This window comes from Dermacentor andersoni, chromosome 4, assembly GCF_023375885.2.
Source record: "Dermacentor andersoni chromosome 4, qqDerAnde1_hic_scaffold, whole genome shotgun sequence".
NCBI classification, from domain to species: Eukaryota; Metazoa; Arthropoda; class Arachnida; order Ixodida; family Ixodidae; genus Dermacentor; species Dermacentor andersoni.
Window position 1 is genome coordinate 47,641,604 of NC_092817.1, and position 22,731 is coordinate 47,664,334.

Here is a 22,731-nt window from a genome sequence, read left to right on the forward strand (position 1 = left end):
GATCGGCTGGACTATACGTGTTAGGAATGTACATAGGTACATTCTGGTACTATGAAATAACGAATGAATGAATGAATCAAACCTTTATTTGAAGCAGTGACTTCTCAGTCGAGGTGGGAGGGGCCCTTATTCCAGGAACCCTCTGGCTTGGATCACCCTTCGGGCCCGGGCGACGAGTTCGCACTGGTCGACCAGGTCCGGCAGCCTCCCACGTTTCACGCTGAAGCGTGGGAGGCTGCGATCTCCAATAAAAGAAAGAACGGAAACAGCGCAACGATATTGAGCCCGGTGTCAACACGCTTGTCTATGGTATTTATTTCTTTGTGTCCTTCCTTGTTTTAGTCGTTCTGTTCAACCTCAGCTATAAATATCGCTTGTCATTTGGGACCATGGCAGATTTCTATATTTACAACTACGGACTGACTTATCCTGGCTGGTCATGGTCGACCGCTTCTTTCTACCGTGGAGGCGCAGCCTTAGGACTTTGATTTCTTTGGAAACACAATTGAGAACGCTACAAAGTAGACGTGCAGACCCGCTATTTCATGGAATTTCTTCAGAGCCTGCGCAAAAGCTGGCATACGGAAGGAACTTCATGGCGCGTTTCAGAGCACGCGCTTAAGCTTTTCTATTCAAACGCATGCCCTTAAACACATATTCAAAATTTTACATCAATAAACTCAGCTAACAATTTAAGTAATCACACCGCAATAAATATTCTGAGTAACTTAGCACGTCTTGGAACGGTACGCCGTTTGTCTTAATGACTTATGGTGTGTCTCCTTCAAGTTCGGTTATCTTGATTACGAAGCCAAAACAAGTGCGCCATTCTAGATAAGTAGTGAATGCACCACATACAGTGCAAGCGTTCTAAACTCTAGATGATGCCACACATTGAAGAAGATGCAAGCATCTTCATCAAGTCTCTTGAGCAGTACGCGGACACTGGAAAAGAGGTGCACATGCTTCGCAAGTTTGAAGAACTCTCCATGGACTACATAGCCCGAGGATCATTCGGCATCGACGAACGCTTTCAAGGGAAGCCTGAGCATCCACTCATCGCCATCGCCAAGGCTACCCTAAGGGGTCTCATGAAGGGACCTTCTCATATCGTCGCACGTGAGTCCATACTTTGCCCAAGACAAATATTTACCCTTCTTCAATTCATTATGTATGACCAAGGTGTTGTGTAGTGTCACTTGGTGCTGTTTTTCGCACTATTTTATGTTGACAATGGTACGCCAACTGGCCTACGCATCTACACTTCTGAAGGAATTCAGGATCACATATATTTATGGTTCAATTAACGGTCTGCAGTAGAACGTTCTTAAAATCGAAAGTTATTAGCTTGACTTTCGACGAAAAGGACGCTGTCGCAGGGGCGACTCTAAATGGTCGCGAGGGGCAGGGCACCCAAAATTTCTTCCAGCTCCCACCATCATCTCCTCCTAACGCTATAAAGTCACAGTAACTAGAGGCCTGGAAAATCATGCTGAGTGAACTCCCCCACCCTATCCATTCAATAAAACAGTCTCTCGTATAACGCATCACTTTTCCCATCCTCTCGTACAGGGTAGCCAACCGGAGAAAATCTCTGGTTAAACTTCTCGCCTTTCGCTTGCCTTGGTCTATCTGTAGCACCGCCCCTGCAATATCGTCCTGCAGACACTGAGTTTCCCTGAAGGCTGATATATTAACTATTGTGTAGCAGGGATTTCAAATAAATGTTTAGTAAAGAATTCCTCTGAATGAGCTGAACCGTTGTGAACACTCACTGGAACGCAGCTTTTCATAAATGTTTTCTCCTTAGAGAGCACGACCTCATTTGGGGCGCTCATGAAGCCTCTCTACTGGCTTTCACTTGCCCTTGGAGAATCTTCATTTGAAGACCTGAATGAACATATAGCCAAGGTCATTCAGCTGAGAAAGAGCGATCCCTCGGTGAGTGCAAAGTTTGCGCCATTCGTGAATTAGGAATTGCATCTGTAGATGGAAGGAATAATGTTGCCTACTCGTGTGCACCATGTGTATCGGGTAACTAAAACCAGAATTTAAAATTCAAGTGATATACCTGATTAGACGAATGAGTCTAGCAGGATATTGTTCGCAGTTGTCTTGAGTTGCGCAACATAATTTTTGAAGTGCTTCCACTTAACTTATTACTCCCATTTGTGTCTGCAAAATTTAGATATTCATCTTTGGGCAGAAGTCGTATTCGAACAGTTCTAGAGCGTGCTCAGAAACACTCAATAAAGTGGCTTTCATGACGTTACCTTTCACGCGGTTCTTTATTTTTTACGGGGCTCCCAAGAAAGCCCACGAAATATTTAGAATAATAACCTCAGTGAGTGCTTGTGGATCTGGGTAGCAGCGCTCTCTATCGTGTTTAAATGAAGCTACGGCCGGACGTCTATCAAAAGCCTACGAGTGTGTTTGCACCAAGGAGTTGCCAGCAATAAGTAATAGCGGAAACATTGGTGGTGCGATCGTTAAGCCACCAAGAGAATGGTGGTTCGCGCATGGACTTCTGAAGTTCTTGTGGCTTCGTTTATTACGCTTTATATGCCTTCATTGACCTAAACTGCAAGGCAATTTATGCTTTTCTTAATATACAGAAGGCAATAAGACTCTGCGAGCAAGCATAACCGCTGCTGATTGCAGTGGTGCTGCTTGTGTATGGGTCCGTTCTGTATTGGTTTATATATCGGTATATTGTGCTACAGGTCCTGTTTTCGAATCCTGCTGTCGGACAGTTTCAATAATGTTTATTAATGCGCTAGCATTCTTTGTATTTTTCACGTTCTTTCCGATGGCGGTCTATCTATGTTTGTATGTTGATATCTAACCGTTTTTTTCACCTACTTGAGTCACTGGGTATTCAGTTATCGAATGGGCAGCTCATTAGGCTGCTTTGTGGGTTCGTAAAGCAACCTTCATACGAACTTGGGTCCATGGGTATGTGGCACTGTGGACACACGCGCCGCTCTTCGCCGAACATCTTTCCCACCGACATAGGTCACCGTAGACGCGGGGCTGGGTAGGTTCCCCTGTTCCAATGAAACTATTTGACGCCTACTTGGAGCACTGGGTATGTACAAGTTGGTCAGTGCCAGTCGCCCATAAACTCCTTGAACGCCAACCTGAGTCACTGGTCATCTACCAGAAGGTGCGCGCCGTTCTTCATTAAAAGTTTTTGACGCCAAGTTGGCTAACTAGGTGTATGTGCCGCTCTACAATGACGGAAAAGATCGATTAAATTTCTCCAATGCTTAACGAAAACGAGCCCACGTAAGAAGCGTTGCTCAAGGACAGCAACCCGATAAATTAGCAGGCTGCGCCGCAAATGCAATTCATATGTTGGGCTTTGCAACGAACGCCTTGGATGCCAATGCTTTAGCGAACTGCGCCATGAATTCAATGGATATGTGCGGCTCTTCAATGAACCTCTCGCCAACTTGATCACTATGTGCCACTGTGTGTGCGGCAAGCGAGAGAACGATTCTCTGCGTTCGCACGCAGAGAATCATGCGTTTCGGAGGCCACTTTGCAGGCTTTGCGGTGGCGGCGCTACATGGCGCTGAATGTTGTTAGAGATGCGTGAAATAAGGATCCCGCTGCAATATACGCCTAATATATAACTCGTCTCGATGGTGGCAGTACACCCGAATCGCTATATTGAATCCATGCTAACGCATTACCACCTACAGTCATCGTGTGATGGGTCTTGCAGCAATTTATTACTTATTTATGATGGAGTACTTTGTCGAAAATATTCAATATGCAAAGCAAAAAGGACGAAGCTAGGCGAATCCATGTGCTAACCATTATTCCCATGCTGGCTGAACCACTCTACTTCCAGCTCCAGCAAGTGCTAGCACTACAGTTGGCTCTATAGTTAATTGTATGAAACTCCATAGTTTGCGTCATCAGTGTTCAGCGCTGCCTTATATTAGGTCGGTAGCGGATTTAGATCTTCACAACCATACCCGCCGTGGTTGCTCAGTGGCTATGGTGTTGGGCTGCTGAGCACAATGTCGCGGGATCGAATCCCGGCCACGGCGGCCGCATTTCGATGGGGGCGAAATGCGAAAACACCGCTGCACTTAGATTTAGGTGCACGTTAAAGAACCCCAGGTGGTCGAAATTTCCGGAGTCCTCCACTACGGCGTGCCTCATAATCAGAAAGTGGTTTTGGCACGTAAAACCCCATAATTAATTTATTTGATCTTCACAACCATGGTGGGGATGCAGACTGTACAACCTGACAAGTACTTTGCTTTCGCGATTGGCAAGCGGGCTTCGTTCTTTCGAAACACGATTGAGAGCGCTGCAATCCAGATGCGCAAGCACGCTCTGGAATGTTTTGACATCTTTCTTTATTTTTCATATTTTGTGGGTCATATTCAGCGCTCAGGAAAAAAAAAAACCACGTAAATTATAGCGTAACAGCCGGAACAACAGCTTCATTAGGTATTTCTGAGTACGTTCTACAACATTTCAAATACAACCTGCGCTCTAAAACACGCATGTAAAATTTTGCATGTATAAATGTAACTGATTAGATAACTCATTGCGTTTCAACAAATGGGTTGAGTAACTGAAGATGACTATAGACAATATACTGTCGGCAGTTTGGCAAACGCATATTACTACATATTTAAAGCTCGGTTCTAGCTGCGCGAAATGGCCGTCGTATATTCATATTGCGTCCATTCGCAGGTGATATACCAACTGTTGCGACTAGTATAATTCCTTGCTGGGCTCATAGTGAAACCAACATGAGCAAACCAGTGCGAAAATGGGGAAGGAAAAAATTGAAGCCATAGGAGCGTTCCGCAAGGGTGTTGTAATAGCGGCAAGGCATGTCGCTTCCCTTTTTGTTTCCAAATTTTAGCGCTGAATTTCGTCAACGCTAATATATGATAGAGAGCATGATGGGAAGATTAGCGGATAATAACGAGAGATTGTGATGCGCTTGGTCATACTTGCACTTGAGAATGACCTTATCAGTCTGTCTTAATAATTACTTAGGTTGCTGGATAGCATGATACTTAGCTTTACGAAAACAATACGTGTTTGTTAACGACTGCATCTCTGATACACTAGATGCACACTCATGATTACCACAAGGGTCGGTGCTTGGTCCATTGCTGTTTTTGGTTTATATCAGTGATGTCTATTTATCAGTGCAACTACCTGTAAAGATCCTACTTTTTGCGGACGATTGTGTTCTTTATACCAGATTAAATGAACACGCTGATCAAGTCAAACTAAATGATGCATTGCATTCAACCAGTGCATAGTGGAATCAATGGGGCTAGAAGCTCAATACTTCGAAAACGGCAAGCATAACATTTAGTAACAAAAACGAACCTTTAGTATTTGCTTACACCATTGAAAATGCTGAAGTTAAAAAAAAAAAAACTAGGCAGGTGAATTATTTGAGCATTACACTGACTAGTAAGTTAAGTTGAGAAAATGATTTACATAATATGTGTGGTAACGCACTGAAAAAGCTGGCATTTTTAAAAGAAAATTGCGTCATGTGTCACCTGCTGTAAAGTTAACTCGAATGAAACGCTCTCATTACGCCAAAATTAGAATATGCGGACCTAATTTGGAGTCCGTATCAACAATATTTAATTAAAAAATAAAAAGAGTGCAGAACTTGGCCTTGAGATTCATCTATTCTACCTATTCACATTTCTCGAGCGTATTAGTTCTTCGTGATCGGGCAAAGATGAAAAAACTCGATCATCGCAGCATGGTATCCAGATTAAACTTCATCTGTCAACTTTACCATGGTCACATAGAAATACCACGTGAACGTCCCTTAACCAAGCCGGCAATGCGCGTTGACCGTACACAACCGTGCACAACAGAACAAAACAGTCACGAAACCATTCGGTCACCTTAGCATGCATCGATATTCCCTGTTTCCTCTTGCTATTTCACTATGGAATAAATTACTACAAGAAGTAGTTAACGCTTATACAACACAATCGTTCGTTCATCTTGTGAGTCGTTTTTCTTTCGATTAATAGCATCCTGCACACACCGAAGGAAATTAATTAATTCTCGTCTGTGTGTAGTACAAAAATGAGGTACAATGATGAATTTAGCCATCTGTTGTGTGTTCATGGTTTATCACTACTTTACTGTTGAGTTGCGAACTACAACTATTGTTCCTAATTCGTATTTATTGTTGATATATCTAAATTACAAAGGGTGATGTCCCTGTGTATAATCTTAAATTGTTTATTGTCCTGTATTTTCTATTTTTCGATTTATAGCCTTGTTTATTACTATTGATGTAACCAGTTCTGCTTGGGCCCGAATAGGGCCTGCAATATTTGTAAATAAATAAATAAATAAATAAATTAACAAATAGTTGCTCCAATTATTACCTGAGAAGCCCATGTGCTGTCGGGCGTCCAGAAGCCTGTGCTTTAATGCACTAGTGACCTGACAATCTGTTGAATTATTAAGATCTTAGATGCCATTAGTCCACCGCGTGTATCGAGAATTCAAGGAACGCCCCAGTAATACAGCAAAAAGCAGGCTTCACATTCTTTCTTGAGTGAAAGCAGCCAGACCACTGGCGCTAAGCGAAAATTTTCAACGTGATCTGTTGCCTTGTGGAAAACGAGGTTATGCAAATTTTTTTTTCAATCCCGTGACAGCTGCGAAAGCACGACGTCTTGCAAAATCTCCTCGACGCGGAGTACATCGAGGCAGAAGAGGAAAGTGGCGATAACAAACTTGCAAATGGTGACTCCGTAAATTCGTTTCCCTTTGATAGCCTTTTGTATCATGCTGCGTAACTGTTCAAACTGAGGAATATAACTAACGATGCCCTCACGGTGAAATTTCAAAAAGAGCACGTATACATATATATATATAAATGACATTTGCGTGTTGTCGAATAATATGCAGCATGCTGAGTACAAATGGTGCAAAACACAAACTTCCTCAGCTGCTCAGCAAGCTACATTTAGCATAAATTGAGTAATCTTTGGAAGAGCTATAGTGGAAGAGGCAACAGAATACGACTGGGCATGAGAAAACACATTTCGCAATATACCAACGCAAATCTTTAATTAAATACTGTTCGTCAAAAGAGACTTAAAGGCGTTGTTCATAACACAAAACGTAAGGTCAATCATTAAAAAATGGTTGGCCTCAAGAAGGAAACGACTGATAAGGTGATATTAAAACCAGTATCTTAAGGGGTAGATAGTCGCGAAGCATTTGTCCGTAATAGGAACACAGGACATTATGGAGCAAGAAAAACAACCTCTTATAAAGCTGATTCTCAAACCACCTCTTGTAGCAACGGCACTTTTCGGGAACTGAAAATAACCTTTCACTCAAACTAATATATAGAAATAGCTAAGCAATTCGTGACTATCAGATTGTCACGAATTTCACCGTACCTAACTCCATTAGGGATCAAGTGATTTGAAGGATTATCGTGGTTTCCAATAGAGAAACCACGGCTATAGGATTAGGTCATCAAAAATATCTAGAAAACAAAGAATTTAAATTACTACATCAAATGCGTATTAAATAGCATACTGTAATTCATTATATTCGAATTTTTCCTAATGCTTGAGGACCCTTGTCGCCCCAAACAATCGCAAAATTATTCTGTCTGTCACAATGCACAGAGCGCAGGACTAAATTCACCTGCAGCCTTCGCTGTACTTCAAGCAATCAACCTGTTACCTTCAGAAAATGTGTTGTCTATAACCAGGTTGAGAGGGCTGATGCTATTTATCAATTCTCAGCTGGGACATAATACCACTATCTGCTTGCCTATATATAGATGTCGAGCGCAAGTCGTTTTACTAGAACCATGTAGCTATTAAAATGCATGAAATATAATGGAGCACGATGTCCTCGCGATTGTCAGGGCTTACGATTGTGACCGTGAGGTGCTTGCGACTCCTAATAGAATATTTTCATGGTTTGTACTCTTCTATTGTGAGTCTTCTCTGTAACGAACTGCCATTAAACAGTCCTGTGGCAGCCACTGTTGCGTGCGCTACGTTAGTTTCCTTGCATACACATTTATGAAATTCCAGAGACTGGTCTTTTCATATTTTAGAGTTATTTATTTACTTAACTTATTTACTTATTTACTTAAAAAGAAATTGTTCGTGCTCTCTTTCAGGAAGTGCCAGAAAGAGGGTGCTGACCACCGAAGAAATTATAACGAGCGCTGCAGTGCTCTTTATTGGCGGGTAAGAATTAAAAACGCACCTGACGTTATGCGTAAAGAACGAGTAATTGAATTCTGGTTGCCTCTCATGCTAATCACCATCATGAAAATTTACTTGTACAGATGTGGTTTCAAGACACAATCAAATCCTGAATTGAGAAATGCGGTGATGCCTAGATTAGTTCATAAAAAAGAATAAGCAACGTAGTTCGTAAAAAGAACGAGCGTCTGATACAGACTAACGCAAACACTTTGATTATAGATACAGCGCCAAGCAACATTGTGATTCAGCGTAGTTTCTTTGCAGAATGTAAATTTCCTGCGTTGAATGATGATACATTAGATGAAACTAACGCAGCTTGAATAAATGCAGGTTTGAACCTACAGCAACGGCCTTGAGTTACGTAGCCTACTGCCTCGCGAAACACCCGGATGTCCAAGAGAAGCTTCGGCGAGAAGTCGTCGATGCCATCGGTACAGACGTAAGTGACGCTGGTTTCATGACGAGATGGAGGTCGGGCTCTTCGATCTTCCTGAAGCTGAGGATCTAAAATACTTGTTGCGGACACAGAAATATATGTGCATTTTCTATGTCAGAAAAGGTGATCGCTTTATTTTGAAACAAGATTTCGTTCTTTACAAAGTGATGAGATCCCGCGAAATGAAGTCGCATTTCGGCTGGCTATTCCAAGCATAAAGAACAGTCCACCTCTTTGAACAATCACCAAGTATTGCAGTGTTGACTTGATAAGCGGTGAGGAAAGTTAATGTGAGGCCGATGCTGTATTCGTGCGGGGACGTATGCACACTTTGTCTCTCATTCCACGCTATTTCCGAAGTGGGGACAAAGATTTACTACTTTTTTCTCGTCAGGTTAAGTCTGAAAAATGTACTTAACGTACCACCACTAATGGATGCTTTGAACTTGCTCCCAGACACTCACCGTTTGGCGCTTAATTTGGACACCGTGGATGCTTAGCTACTTAGTTTTTCTATCCGGCTTGGTGAGCACAGAAAACGAGGTTTTCAGCCCGAACCAACTTAAAAAATCTTCCTTACTGCCACACATTATTCTATGTGAATGTAGATGGTAATAAAGTTTCGGTTCCAGATTAAGTTTTCAATGATATAGTTATGTGATACTTGTGAAACCTTGAATACTGTACGAAATTACTTATATTCTCGTTTTTAGGGCTCCCCGGACTATGAAACAATCATGAAAAAGTTGAAATACCTGGAACACGTAGTGGATGAAACACTACGACTTTATCCTCCATCAATATCGTGAGTATACTCAGTGTGAAAAATTGAGAACAACTCATACCGACGAACTAGGCTCGGTATCAAATTGCGCGCTTATTATCTGCTGAGCAGGACCCTCAGCAGCAGCTTGATTAGTTGACTCAATAGTAACCTTGTACAGTTGGTTGGAAAAGCAAAATAATGCACACCTACTAACAAAACGGTCCGTTCTCTATAAATGGCGAGGAATTGTGTGATGCAGTTGGCCCTTGCATTAAAAAAAGAGAACTTCTGCAGTTTCAGGTGGCAAAACAAAAGCAAAATATTATGCAGATGCACGCCGTAGCGCAAGACTCCAGAATAATTTTTCGCTGCCTCGGTTTCATCAACGTGCACACAATGCACGATACATGGACGTTTTCGCATTCAACCCCGTCACAATGCGGCGGCCGTGGCGGGTGTTGAGCCCACGCCCGCAAGCTGAGCAGCGTAACGCCATCGGCACTCGGCTACCATGGTGGGCGTTGACCGTTGCACAAGTGCTTTCTGCTGAACCGCTGACACAAATGTTGCTTGCACCCGGAACAATAGCAAATCTCCAACAACTTTCATGCATTTCATTCAGACTTCGTATTGAAAAGCTGCTGTGAAAATATTTGCGTGACAGGAAAGATTTTCGTTTACATTACATGTAAATATATTTACATGTAAATAAATAGCTTGACCGAGGATCAACAGGGCAATAAAAACATGTGGTCCAATTCGACGTAAAGACGTTTATGATGTACCGGTTTTCTCAAATAAGACGATTAAATTGATCTGATCTTTTTACTAAAGCAGCGCATCGCTCAGAAGTAAAATAATAATGATTAATTGCAAAGAATTACGTTCAGCAATTCTTTAGCCTAGTGACGGAGCGTTTTACAATCGTAGCATTGGATTGCGATGCCTTAGACTCCCTAGATCCCCAATGTTGCAACCACAGCTCACCTATTGTACGTAAACATAAGCACCTCGGTGAACCATTTCTGCAATTATTCAGCGACATCTTGTTTTGAATGCTGAATTTATTTCTAAGCTAAGTGTGGCAAAACTGCTAGCTTGCTCTGGTTAATGCATTTGTATCATAATACATTCCCTTCTATTGAATAAATAATAGTTCACAACGGGTGTAGAGGCCCATGTCTCCTGACTTACGAAATAAAGTACGTTTTTACAATTTTAATAGTTGTTCAAGCTGTCAGAGCCTTTTTGAAGCATTGTTTATGCTGGTAACGGAACTGGAAAATGATTCCCCATGAAGTTACCTTATATAGTTAAACGACTTAGCGGTAAATTCATGATTCGTTTTTTCTGCAGAAAGGTACATGATATAAAGATCTACTGCATCTGTTATCCCATAAAATGTTCGTTTGCAGGGGTGTGAATCGACAGGCCAAAGAAGACTTCGAATACAATGGCATCAAGTACAAGGCAGGTACAAACGTCATGGCAGCGTTGTACCAGATACATAGAGACCCACGATATTTTTCGAACCCTCTGGAGTTTAATCCCGACAGGTGAGGGAACTTACTACTTACTCTACTGACACTCCTTCTAACGCAAGCTTGTGGACCGCATTCAATATATTGGCAAAGGAAGTGCACTACTCAGGGAATAAAGTTCAGAATAAGTGAAACACAATAAGTAATTTATTGCTTATTTGAAAAAGAAGCGTATGCTACACTTACCGCTTGAAAGGAACGAAAGCATTAGGGAGAAATTGAAACATTTTGATATTTCGAAGGAGACATGTTTTAAGCTTATTTCAGATAATAGTTTTTACATGAAACTGAGAATGATCCTTTGGCTGCTCAGTTCGGAGCCAGAGGGGCTCCGAGTAAGGCTGTGTTCCAATATCCTTATTTCGTATAGCCGGCTCAATATATGGTTAAGTGGACAGCGACCATCTTGACTGAAGCTGTAATTGTGACGAAGTCGGCTAGAAAAGCAGCTTCCCGGAGAGAGCGTCGAGATAAAAAAATAAAAATAAAGGAAGAAATGCAAGGCCATTCAGACCTTCGACGGTGGATGACTAGTGGAGCTGTAAACATCGTGGTTAGAAAAGTTTTGGTAAATGCTTTATCGCATGACTCATTCACAATTAGTGACAATGGTCCCAATGGCTTTGTGGTCGGTATGATATGCACTGATCGGTATGCTCGTAACAGTGGACACATTTTTTGATAATGTCAAATCGATGCACGCAAAATGAGTAGCCATGGACCATTCGACACCGCATGTCGAAATCGATGAAAGTTTTGCAGCTCTTCGCCACATTCTCCGATTCCCGACACACGTCGTCCCGTCTTGCCTGCGCTTACGTTCACCCTCTCGAGCACGAGCTTCGGCGGTGTTTGCCGAGTACTCCCGTCGATTGTACTCTCATCTAAGTTAGCGTCGTTGCGCTTCGTAAGCGAGATGCTCTTCGGGAGTCCTAACCACGCATGGCCTCCCCATGGTAACTCATACTCAATACTGCCCAACTAGGTCCTTTACAGAGTCGCAACAGAGCTTAGACGAGAACAAGCATTGTTTTCTCCGAGGCAGCCGATGGCAGTTTTCGACATTCTGTTCTGTATGCTGTTTGCGTGATTCTAAAGAATTTAAGCACTGTTCGCTTCACTTTTCTGAATTCTTGCAACGTCTGCTTGAAGGGGCTATGAACCACTGTACGTGTGCTTACAAGGATATGAGCCATCACTGACGATAGCTTTGTGTGCGGATATGAAAGTTCTATGGCACCCATTCCACACGCGGGTATGAGCAATTAATGATGATAGTTTTGTGTGCGGACAAGAACATTCTATGGTACCCTAGTTAGGCAGCATGTTACGATGTTGTAGCACGTGAAGACGAAAGCCTGCTGCCAATTTGGTAATGCGTTAAGTTATATGATCGGAGGGCTCAGACTAGTTGCGAGACATAACGAACGGCACTGTGAAGTAAGCGCACGACAAGTCGTTGTCGCGAGCTTTTGCCTGCTTTCTACATGCCACCTCTCATCGTCGAGTTGCTGCTTTCACAGTTCGCCTTCGACTCGTTTTCGACCTTTAGCTGCGGCTTCGTGTGTTCGTATAGCGGGGTCAGACTCGTATCAAGGACGTTTCTCTTCGACTTTATGTTGCATCATCTCAGAAGGGGAAAGCAGCACTCGCGGTCGAGCGCCTTGCTCCCGCCACTACGCACTGCTCACCTCGTTTCTCGATTGGCGAGCATCCTAGGCCGTCGCGTACTTCCGAGAGGGGTATGCAATGTTTTATTGATAGTTCAGATGCTTGTTTTGAGCCTGTTGTTTATTGAAACGTATGCTGCTCTGCGTTGTGTATGGGTGAGTTCAATAAATGTATGCTGTGTTTGCTTCACCTAGCTGAGTGTTTGTAGTCTCTGCCTTAAGGGGGTATGAGCGATTGCTGCTGATGATAATTTTTGTACCACTCGACTAGACACCGCGTTTTTTGGGTATGAGCCATTGCAACGAGCAACTTCCTGTTTTCGCTTGAAAAGAACGAAGCGAGCTACTTTGTTGTCCGAACAAACCCCCATCATGGTTAGGAGCCACACGTGATAGGCTACAAGACCAACAAGATGGCGGCTTGCCGGAATGCTTGGAAACTCGACGGGAAGGTAGCCTGCGCACAACGAAACGTATACTCAGGCTTTGCACTGCGCTTATTGTAAACTGCGTTCTGTTTTTCGAAGGTTTGCACAAGCAAAGCCTTTAAATACAGCTACGATATATGTATTTCTTAGGTCTTACTTGTCAACGCGAGGTGGCGCCTATAGTCGCAGAGAGGTTTGCGAGATCACGATGCCTTAAAACACGCACCTATAAAGCGAGATATAAGAAGGAAAAAGAAGCATGGGCTTGCTGCGGTAAAGCTAAGAAAACGATGGAGCACGTTTTATTAGAATGTGTAGATATCTGCCCAGCGGTCGATTTAGGCACCACTGGCCTCCTTGAAGCCCTAGGGCTCAGCGTGAGCAGGGGGAAAGTAAACATGTGCGAACTAGATATTAGTAAGAGGTGATTGGAAGATTGGAGGAAGAAAAGTAGGGAAACGACAAGAAACGGAAACCTAGAAAAACAAAGTTCAGAACTGGGTGTCGGAAAATTTGGTTATGAGAGTTCAGCGTCGTTTTGTTTCGTTTTCTTGTTTTTCTTCTTTAACCTAGCTAGGACGTTAGGCAGCACAATAGCAAGAGATTGGTGGTGCAACCCACCGCCCCGTTCCACAGGGGACGCTCATACATACATACATACATACATACATACATACATACATACATACATACATACATACATACATACATACATACATACATACATACATACATACATACATACATACATACATACATACATCCGTCCGTCCGTCCGTCCGTCCGTCCGACCGTCCGCCCATCCATCCATCCATCCATCCATCCATCCATCCATCCATCCATCCATTCATCCATCCATCCATCCATCCATCCATCCATCCATCCATCCATCCATCCATCCATCCATCCATCCATCCATCCATCCATCCATCCATCCATCCATCCATCCATCCATCCATCCATCCATCCATCCATCCATCCATCCATCCATCCGTTTTCCAGACGCATTCCATTACTTGGAATCGAAGCTGTTTTCTTAGCTGTCAACTTAGATTTCCTCCAGTGCTGGTCAGAATTAGAGCACATTCTAAAATGGAGAAGAACAAGAGTTTCTTCTGTGTCACACAGATGTTACCTACAGCCATATGATGCCTTTCTGAACACGTCTATGGGCTTTTGTGACTTTCAACCTAAAATGGCCTTGCAACGTTTTCCTCAGAACAATTGTTATTGTTTATAGGTTTATATATTTCATAATTCTTGACTGATTAAGATGCGTCCAACGCAGAAGTGATAATGCTTAAGAGAGGACATAAACGGGCCTATCGAGAGAGAACAACGGTGATGTGTTGTTAGCGATGGCGCAACCATGACTGGAATTGTGAGTGGATGTGACTGAATAAATTGAGTCAGTCCCTGCTTGGTAGAATAACTCCAACAAGTTAGGTTAGCCGAAGCACCAAGCTTTGTGACTTAGTAAAAGTGGGACTGCGATAAGAGTACAGATTTCAAGTGCATTGATTTCACAAACACGCCTTTCCCAAACGATAAAGGCGTAGTTGTTTTGTTAGGTTCTTAATACAGCATTATAGCAGAATGGGGAAATTGAGATGGCTTCATGGGAAAAACAAAAGCCAACCTGCAAATTTTGCTAAGACTATAACTTCTAGCACCACTACTAAGAAGTGCGCTTTAGTTTGCTGTGCTACGAACTTAAAATCGCCAGTGCAATCCAACGTATGGGACAAGTTCAAGCTACCTTTAAGAAATTGCAGGTACAAGACCTGATAAAATTGACCTAAGAAGGAAATGTCCTAGAAATATTACCTCGCTGTTATTTTCACTCTAGAGTCAGGTATCCCATTTAGGTGTACACAGATTGCTTGCACCAGAATGAAAGTTCCACATCCGCCTGATACACAGCCGGCACTTGGATTGTTAGCGTAAGGATGAAATGAAACAAAAGAAGTGAGAATGAGGATAACACAAAGATAGTGGACATGGTCAAGCGCTTACATCAACTGATTTATTTAAGAGACAGAACGATGCAAGAAGACAACCAAATGCGCACGCGTGCAGCGCTTACGTCATAAACATAATGTCATGTCAGAAAACTAGAATTCACTACGAAAGAGATGCACTTGTCACTAATATAATCCGTGCCTTTTTTTCACAATGAGATCAGCTACCAAAATTTTCTTTCCCAACGTATCATCACATGTGCCTTGTATTAGTCTTGTGAAGCCGTGGTTAACATTTGAAAACGCTAAAGTGCCTTATGTCGAATATAACCAACTCGTACAACTGCAAGTCTTATTCTACACAGCCATTATGATAGATCCAGGAGTGCTCAAATAACCTTACTGTACGTCTTCCACGACCTTTCTTCTACGTTCTATCTTGTGGCTAGCTTTTTGAAGCAGGCCTATGTTTATGTATGGGCACCACTCATGACGCCAACGTGCCCTATGCATATTGAACGAAATAAACAGAACACAAACAAACAAACAAAAAACTAAGGGACGTTGCTAAAAAATATGCAACGCTTGTAAACGTTACTTTGCAGCTTCATCGTGCACATTTTCGTTTCATGCCGCGCAGGTTTTCCCCGGGAAATGAAGCCTCGTTTACGAAAGCAGCATTCATGCCCTTTGGCGTCGGACCTCGCAACTGCGTCGCAATGAGGCTGGCGTTGCTAAAAGTGAGGTACACTGTTGCCAAGATGGTGCAGAAGTACCGCATGGAACTAGGCCCCTCTCAGAAGGTGACGATCATTTCACTGCACTACCGAGACTGAGTCTGCCAACTTCACTGCTTCACTTTGCTTTTATTATCTCAGTCAAGGGTTTATACGGAACTCTGCGTTTGTAGTTTTCGATCGACTTATCTAGTACAGAGTCGATATTCAGCGTAAAACAAATATATAGCGTCTATACTTGTACATTCCAGAGACTGAGTATGCGCTGCATGGCGGGACTGAGGACGGGCAGTGCAACGGGGTTACGGTAGCATGGCTCAGCTTAGGAATTTGCCAGCTCGAGCTGTTTATCTATAGCGCGTGTAATGCGTGTGCTATTTGCCCCTTCGCTTCGCAAAGAGCAGGTAAACAAACGCGGCAGAATGCGGTCATTATTTGTTTGTTTATATATATATATATATATATATATATATATATATAATACATTAGTTTAATATAGCTTACAGGCCTAATGAGGAGCATTGAGTAAGGAGGGCAAGACAGGTTGACACGTGTATACCGCAAAGATGAGTAGAAATCATGGGCACAAGACAGGGTTACAGATAAAGAATATTCGGTAACGATCAAAGCATCTCATAAATTTTACTACGTACATTGCTCGCGCACGTAATGAAACGTCGTTTATAGCATGAAAAAAAATACTAACAATCATTAGAATGAATGTTAAATCTCTACGGCTTTCACAATTGTAATAACTTCAGAAAGTCAGAAATTCTTGATTAGTATAGGGCAAAGGCAGCATGACAAGTACTACTGAGCAATGTTGATTCACTGAAGCCCTCAAAGGTTGCCAAAGCAATCTTTTGTAGGGTTCTTGCAGCTCTTTATCATTCACCTTCAAGAAGATTGTATCCGTAAGGAGCTGCACATTGATAAAGATGCTAAAGAACTGGTAAAGAAAGCTACTGCTGAGTATGAGGCCACGTCTTTCGATTCAACGTGGCGGGCTACCACATTCCGTTAGAGGTGGAGTGCGAACACAAGCGCATACGATTTAGGAGCACGTTCGAAAGCGCAAGCTTGTTAGAATTAATTGGGAGCCCAAGCTGAGTTTTTTTTTTGTTTTGTTTGTGCTGTTTCCATAAAATGGTATTCGATGCCTATTCTACAACCTTTTAGGGAACCATGGAGCTGGGCCAATATGCGATGGTATCAACGCCAGCAAGAGGGCCCTGGATTGTCCTACACAGTTTGGCGAATGAATGCTGAGACAATTCATTCTCTGAGTGGGTGTGTTAAATGGCCTCCCCATGGCATACATATGGAGTTGTTCATTTCTATCCCTTGTCATCACTACGTATGTGGCTTTGTCATGTGCATAATCATCAGTTCTCTAATAAATATTATTGAGTGTGTGTTCTATATTCTTTATTGATCGCAGGAGTTGCCATACGCATGTTATGAATAAATATTAGTGCTGTGCGTTGCTCTAAAGTTGTGTGCGCTAATGACTTGCGGCCAACCTAAATGTGCAGTAACAAAAATTTCCTCCTTCATGTTTTCTTTTATGCACATGAAAGGCCGAGCACTGAAGATAATTGAAAGATACAGATAAACCGCGGTATATTGTTTTTAAAAAAATAGTACAGAACTTTTATTACGATAACATTACATGGACCAAAAAAGGGCGCTCAGCGTTCATGGTTATCATCGAAACTACTTAGGAGGCGAGGAAGGATAATCGAGATGAATCGGGGCACAGGCCGAGAATAGACCAAAGGGTTCCGGAAAGGGCTGGTAGAAGCGATCATGTCGTTCGGCTCGTTTGGTTGCACCGTCCCATAGGCAAATGCCTCACCCTCTTCTCTAGCCGTAAACGGTGTCAGTGGTGTAATGGCATAATGTCGTCGATGCGGACAACGTCTGTTTGCATGGGATTAGCTAGAAAACATGGCTGCAAACTCCTCAACGATACGAAGAAGCCAGTCACTCGACAGCGGGCATGCTTTACTTTGTCGTTTTGCGGAAATGAGTTTGTGGCGTTCTGGCTTCCCTTCAATTGTGGTACTTGCTCATCTCCATGCAGCCCGGTGTCATTATCAATCTTATCAAACTTGATCTGACGCATACAAATTCTTATCGGTCGTCATCAAACAGATCAGAATATAGCTGACGCCTATCAATATTTATCCTTTGTTATCGTCCTTATCGACTCAATGCACCCTTTATCAACGCTTACTGGTCCTCATCGACCCTATAAGAATTGCTCCGATCATTGTAAGCCCTTATTGCTCTTTAGCACCTTATCTATCCGCGTCGACCCATTGTCAACTGTGCTGAGGCCCATATAACTCATTCCTCCCTATCTTCCTTATCAACTGATTGACTGCTTATCTGTGTCTGTTGTGCCCTCATCCGATCTCTGAGACCTCATGGATCAGTGGCGTTTCGACTGGTGGTAGAATGCCCCAATGGATCACCCCTACGGAACGTGGATCCCCCGACCACATCAACGCATTGGGGAGGTGGCGCGTTTGGCATTAAATTTTCGCAAAGTGGGAATTTTTCGGATGTCTACAATGCTCCAAGTCGGCTTTGCATGTGGTCGTAGAGATGTATTTTATTTTACTATCACGAAAGCTTTAAACAAACTCTTCATAAAAAATCTTCTCCTTTGGCATTTGATTTGTACCCCCGGCACAGCAAATTCATGTGGGTTAGATATATTCACCGTCTGCAAGCGTGGGACTTGAGCCCATTGTGTAAGACACTTAGCTTCTGAGCGCCTAGGGTCTTAAGTTCGAAACTCACTACGGCTAACGTGCTTCCTTTGGGGATTTTTTTATGCGTTGATTTCTTTATAGCGGTTCATCTAACGTGACAGGCGAATGGACGGACGTGTTATCGCGTTGGACCGGCATAGACATGCTTACGCACTTAAAACCAATAGAACATGTTGTCTGCCTATCTTGTCTACGTCTTTGTCCTTTCGTGTTTCACCAAAATTGTTACTTTACCGACTAGCCTAACTTTCGCTCCTGTTACAATACCTATCCTTTTAGCCGATAAAACGGTCCAAGTTGACTACTAGCTTCGGCGACTAGCTAAGTGCTCGGGTCATGATGCTATCGTCGTCGTTTTACTGTCGTTATTCCAGCTTCGTAATCTGACTCTCGTCATGCCGTCATCTTCACACCTGCTACGGCTACCGAGTGGCCCAAGTTGCCTTATTGCTTTGGTTACTAGGTATGTGATGGTCGAGATGCCGTCGTGGTGGTCGTATTGTCGTCATTCAAGCTTCTAACTGCGACATACTTCTTGGCAAGCTTTTACCACTTTGACATTGTCTGTCTGTCTTTCTGTCTGTCTGTCTGTCTGTCTGTCTGTCCGTCCGCATGCGTCTTGGTGCTCTCATGGTCGTTTCGTTCTCTTGGTATGTACAAAAATTGGCAAAGTATAAGTGTATGAGAAACATCCGTGATAGGTGATGACATGAATAACATGAAATGCGTACGTGTCATGTAGGTCATGCAACAGCCGCCTACGTCTTGGTGCTGTCATGGTCGTTTCGTTAACTTGGTAGGCTGCCCGCTCACTGCTTTGCATAACATCGAATCTCACAGGGCGTAGGATCTACCGGCTTTTACATCGCTCACGTATTTCCTTCGTCGTGACGCCATCGTCGTCACACAGTCGCCAAGCATTCGTTGTCACGCTGCCATAGTTTCCGTCGTGTACGTTCAATCGTCGTCATTATAGCTTAGTCATCGGACTCTTGTCACGCCATCGTCGTGATACGGTCTCACGGTTTTGTTGTTATATCGTCGTCGTGTGGTCATCGCGATCCTTCCATCGTCGTCGCCACAGCTTCGTCATTTAACTCACGTTATACCATCGTTATACCGCTATTGTCGTCATAGTACTCATGATACAGTCATCATCACGCCATCGTCGTCATTGCGTCGTCGTTATACGTCGTCAACGCATTCGTTGTCATAACGTCGTAGGAATTCCATCGTGATCGTTTTATTGTAGTTATTCTAACTGCGTCATCCGATAGCTCTTGTCTTACCGTCATCCCAGAATAGTCGTCATAGGTTTGTCGTCATGATCACGTGCCTTCGTCGTTCCATTGATGTTATTCCCTCTTCGTCAATCTATCCTGCATCATGGGATCGTCATTCAATCATGAATTATGCCACCGTTGTAATTCCGCAGCCTTCATTTCATTGTCGTCAAAGAATCGCTGTCATTCATCGGTTTTCATACCGACGTTACAATGCTATGTAAGGATAGTTTCTTTTCCAGAGAGACACACCGAAGGGCGGCTGGCGCACTCACCCCCGTATTCTCCATTAACTTGCCATCGTCGTCATTCCGGTGTCGTCACCCGGTTGTTGTCATACCGTTGTAGCTTCGCCATCGTCTTCATGCATTCGTGGTCATCCCATTGCCCTCATGCTATCGCTGTCAAGTTCTCGTCGTTATAGCATCGTTAACAATTCAGACTCGTAATCTCAACGAGGCATCATCAGCCTTACGCTGTTCAATAGAACCCTTATTAGACTCACGGATTTAGTGCAAGAGACTACCAGATGAGCCTATACGCGGATGATTTCTGCATATGGGCTTCTGGTGTTTCGCGGCCTCAACTTCGTGCAAGAATGCAATGTGCAGTATGCACCTCGAAGTATTTACAGGAGCTAGGTCTACAAGTGGTACCTGTGGACTGGTTACTGCATTTACACGCAACGCGACGCACCACTACCAGAATACGATTAACGGCCCAGCAATACCGTGCATAACGCACCACAGATTCCTAGGAGTAATGACTGACCGAAACTTGTCCTGGTCTAAGCAATTGTCGATGCTCAATGCTTAAATATATACCACGCATGAAGTGGGGCCCGTCAGAAAGATCATAGCTCCAGCTATATGAATCACTTTTCGTAGGCTACCCACGATACAGTTTACTGATTATTAAAAACATTCGCCCCTCCTGCCTATGTACACTGGACACCTTACAACTTCATGCACTGAGAAAATGACTACTTCGACTACTTCACCCTAATTAACACAAAACGTAGTGGGTTTGACTCCCACCAAAGGTCGTGGTTTAGACTCTCGACGTTCGCGATGACAATTTAAATCCAACCTATATATATACCGGGTCGCCCATATCTCCAAGTGAATTCGATTCCGAATAAAGGTCGTCGGTTCAAGTGCCCTTAAATAATTATCCTTTAATTAACACCACAGGTCGTGCTGACGCTTCTTCTTGGCCTCGGCTTCAGGCTTTCTTGTAAAGGAATTGATGGTCCGATTCCCAGTAATTAAAACCAAAAGTCGAGGGCTCGACTCCCATGAAGCTTGGTGCAATAATGCCGGATAGCGTAACGCCGGACATCGTGTTTTTTGTCCCATGAGCGATCTAAGGCTTTCGCCTGAATAACTGCCCATTTACCAGAACAACAAGCGAGACGACGGCTGCCTTGGATACAGTGAATGAACAGAACTAAACTCCACTACGCTAGATAGACTTGACGATGGCTTATTATCGGAAGAGTGACTACTAAGAGATTGGTCTAGATGCCCATCAGCACCGAAGAACTTAAACGCTTATCTCCGCTTCCCGAGGGTCCACGTGCTTTGTGACATACATTGGGTGTTCACGTGTTGTATCGTGTTGTGTAGGCAATTTTTCATTTTTTCTCTCTCTTCCTTATTTCTGTCTTTGTTCTCCGCTATCCCTGCCTCATCTACGGTGTAGGCAGTCGGTTTTATACGAGGGCGAATCAGAAAGTTTTTGTCCCTATTTCTTATTAGGCAAAATAAGGCACATACAAGTAATTACAGATACATAAATACTATTCTACGCACCTTACCGAATTTCGCAGATTATCCCCGCATCGGTTCAGACATTTGCCCCATCGCAGGGCTAAATTTGAGATGCCCCTGTGGTAGAATTCGTCGGACTGAAAATTGAACCACCGTCGGACTTCTGCCTTGGCTTCATCGTTGCACGTGAATCGCTGTGCTGACAGGAACCTCTTCACCGGACAGAAAACGTGGAAATCACTAGGTACGTGGTCCGGGCTGTGCGGTGGGTGGTCCATACATTTGCTATGAAATGACCGGAGCTTATCGGCGGTTCTGACTGCCACATGTGGCTTCGCATTGTCGTTAAGCACAACCGCCATTTTCAACAACTGACAGCGGCGCCGTGCCGTGGAGCTAAAGGCAGATAAGGCCGGCTCGATGCAAGAAAGGTCTACCGCTGGGAATGTATATGTTGACTTCGCATTTACGGCCGTAATTTGGCTAACAAAGAAGAAAGGGAGCAAATAATTTATTATTCGCCCCCCTACTTTCCCTCTATTTATCCTTATCCTACGCAAAAACACTCTCTCATACTCGAACCCTGTGATGGCGTCTCGTCTGATTTAGTTGTCCTCTGACTTAGAATGGTTTACTGCCTTTTTACCACGGCACAAATAAACCATGTATTAACGTTTGTGGCCCAATGAAATGGCCGACAGCCGTACGTGATACACACGTTTCCATGCCGAGACCATCAGTCACCTCCTCATTGGCTGTCTACGCCCTAGTGCGCATAGGTAAGTGGTGTGCGAAGTGGTTGAATGATTGGGCAATCTTGCCCTATAGGAACAAAATGGTTTAGGTAAATGTTCGGTAAGAAACTCCCCGGATAATGCAATATATACGCCACTCCAGATCCTGTTGTCAACGGACCTACACGATGAACATTGAGAACGTTGCCTCGTGGGTGTGCGCAGACAAGCCTTGTGTTGTTACTCGGGTTGAGACAAGGAAACAGTTGACGCCGTGGTTGCACGCGTACCGAGGTATTGCGGACTTAACGGGCTGAGCTACAGCGTAACTTGGCTCCCCTCTTCCATGGAAG

At 43.5% G+C, this 22,731-nt stretch overlaps 1 protein-coding gene across 1 annotated transcript in view; it reads left to right on the forward strand.

Annotated features, from left to right (window-relative positions):
- LOC129386305 (cytochrome P450 3A14-like) overlaps window positions 1-17,215 on the forward strand; it is a 29,029-nt gene extending 11,814 nt beyond the window's left edge. The window contains exons 4-12 of the mRNA XM_055074130.2: window positions 882-1,119; window positions 1,811-1,941; window positions 6,684-6,771; window positions 8,177-8,246; window positions 8,598-8,706; window positions 9,417-9,508; window positions 10,885-11,025; window positions 15,710-15,872; window positions 16,986-17,215. Of these exons, the coding sequence (XP_054930105.2) occupies window positions 882-1,119; window positions 1,811-1,941; window positions 6,684-6,771; window positions 8,177-8,246; window positions 8,598-8,706; window positions 9,417-9,508; window positions 10,885-11,025; window positions 15,710-15,872; window positions 16,986-17,075 (1,122 nt within the window). The 3' untranslated portion in view covers window positions 17,076-17,215. The remainder of the gene's footprint in view (window positions 1-881; window positions 1,120-1,810; window positions 1,942-6,683; window positions 6,772-8,176; window positions 8,247-8,597; window positions 8,707-9,416; window positions 9,509-10,884; window positions 11,026-15,709; window positions 15,873-16,985) is intronic.
- Window positions 17,216-22,731: the final 5,516 nt, after the last annotated feature.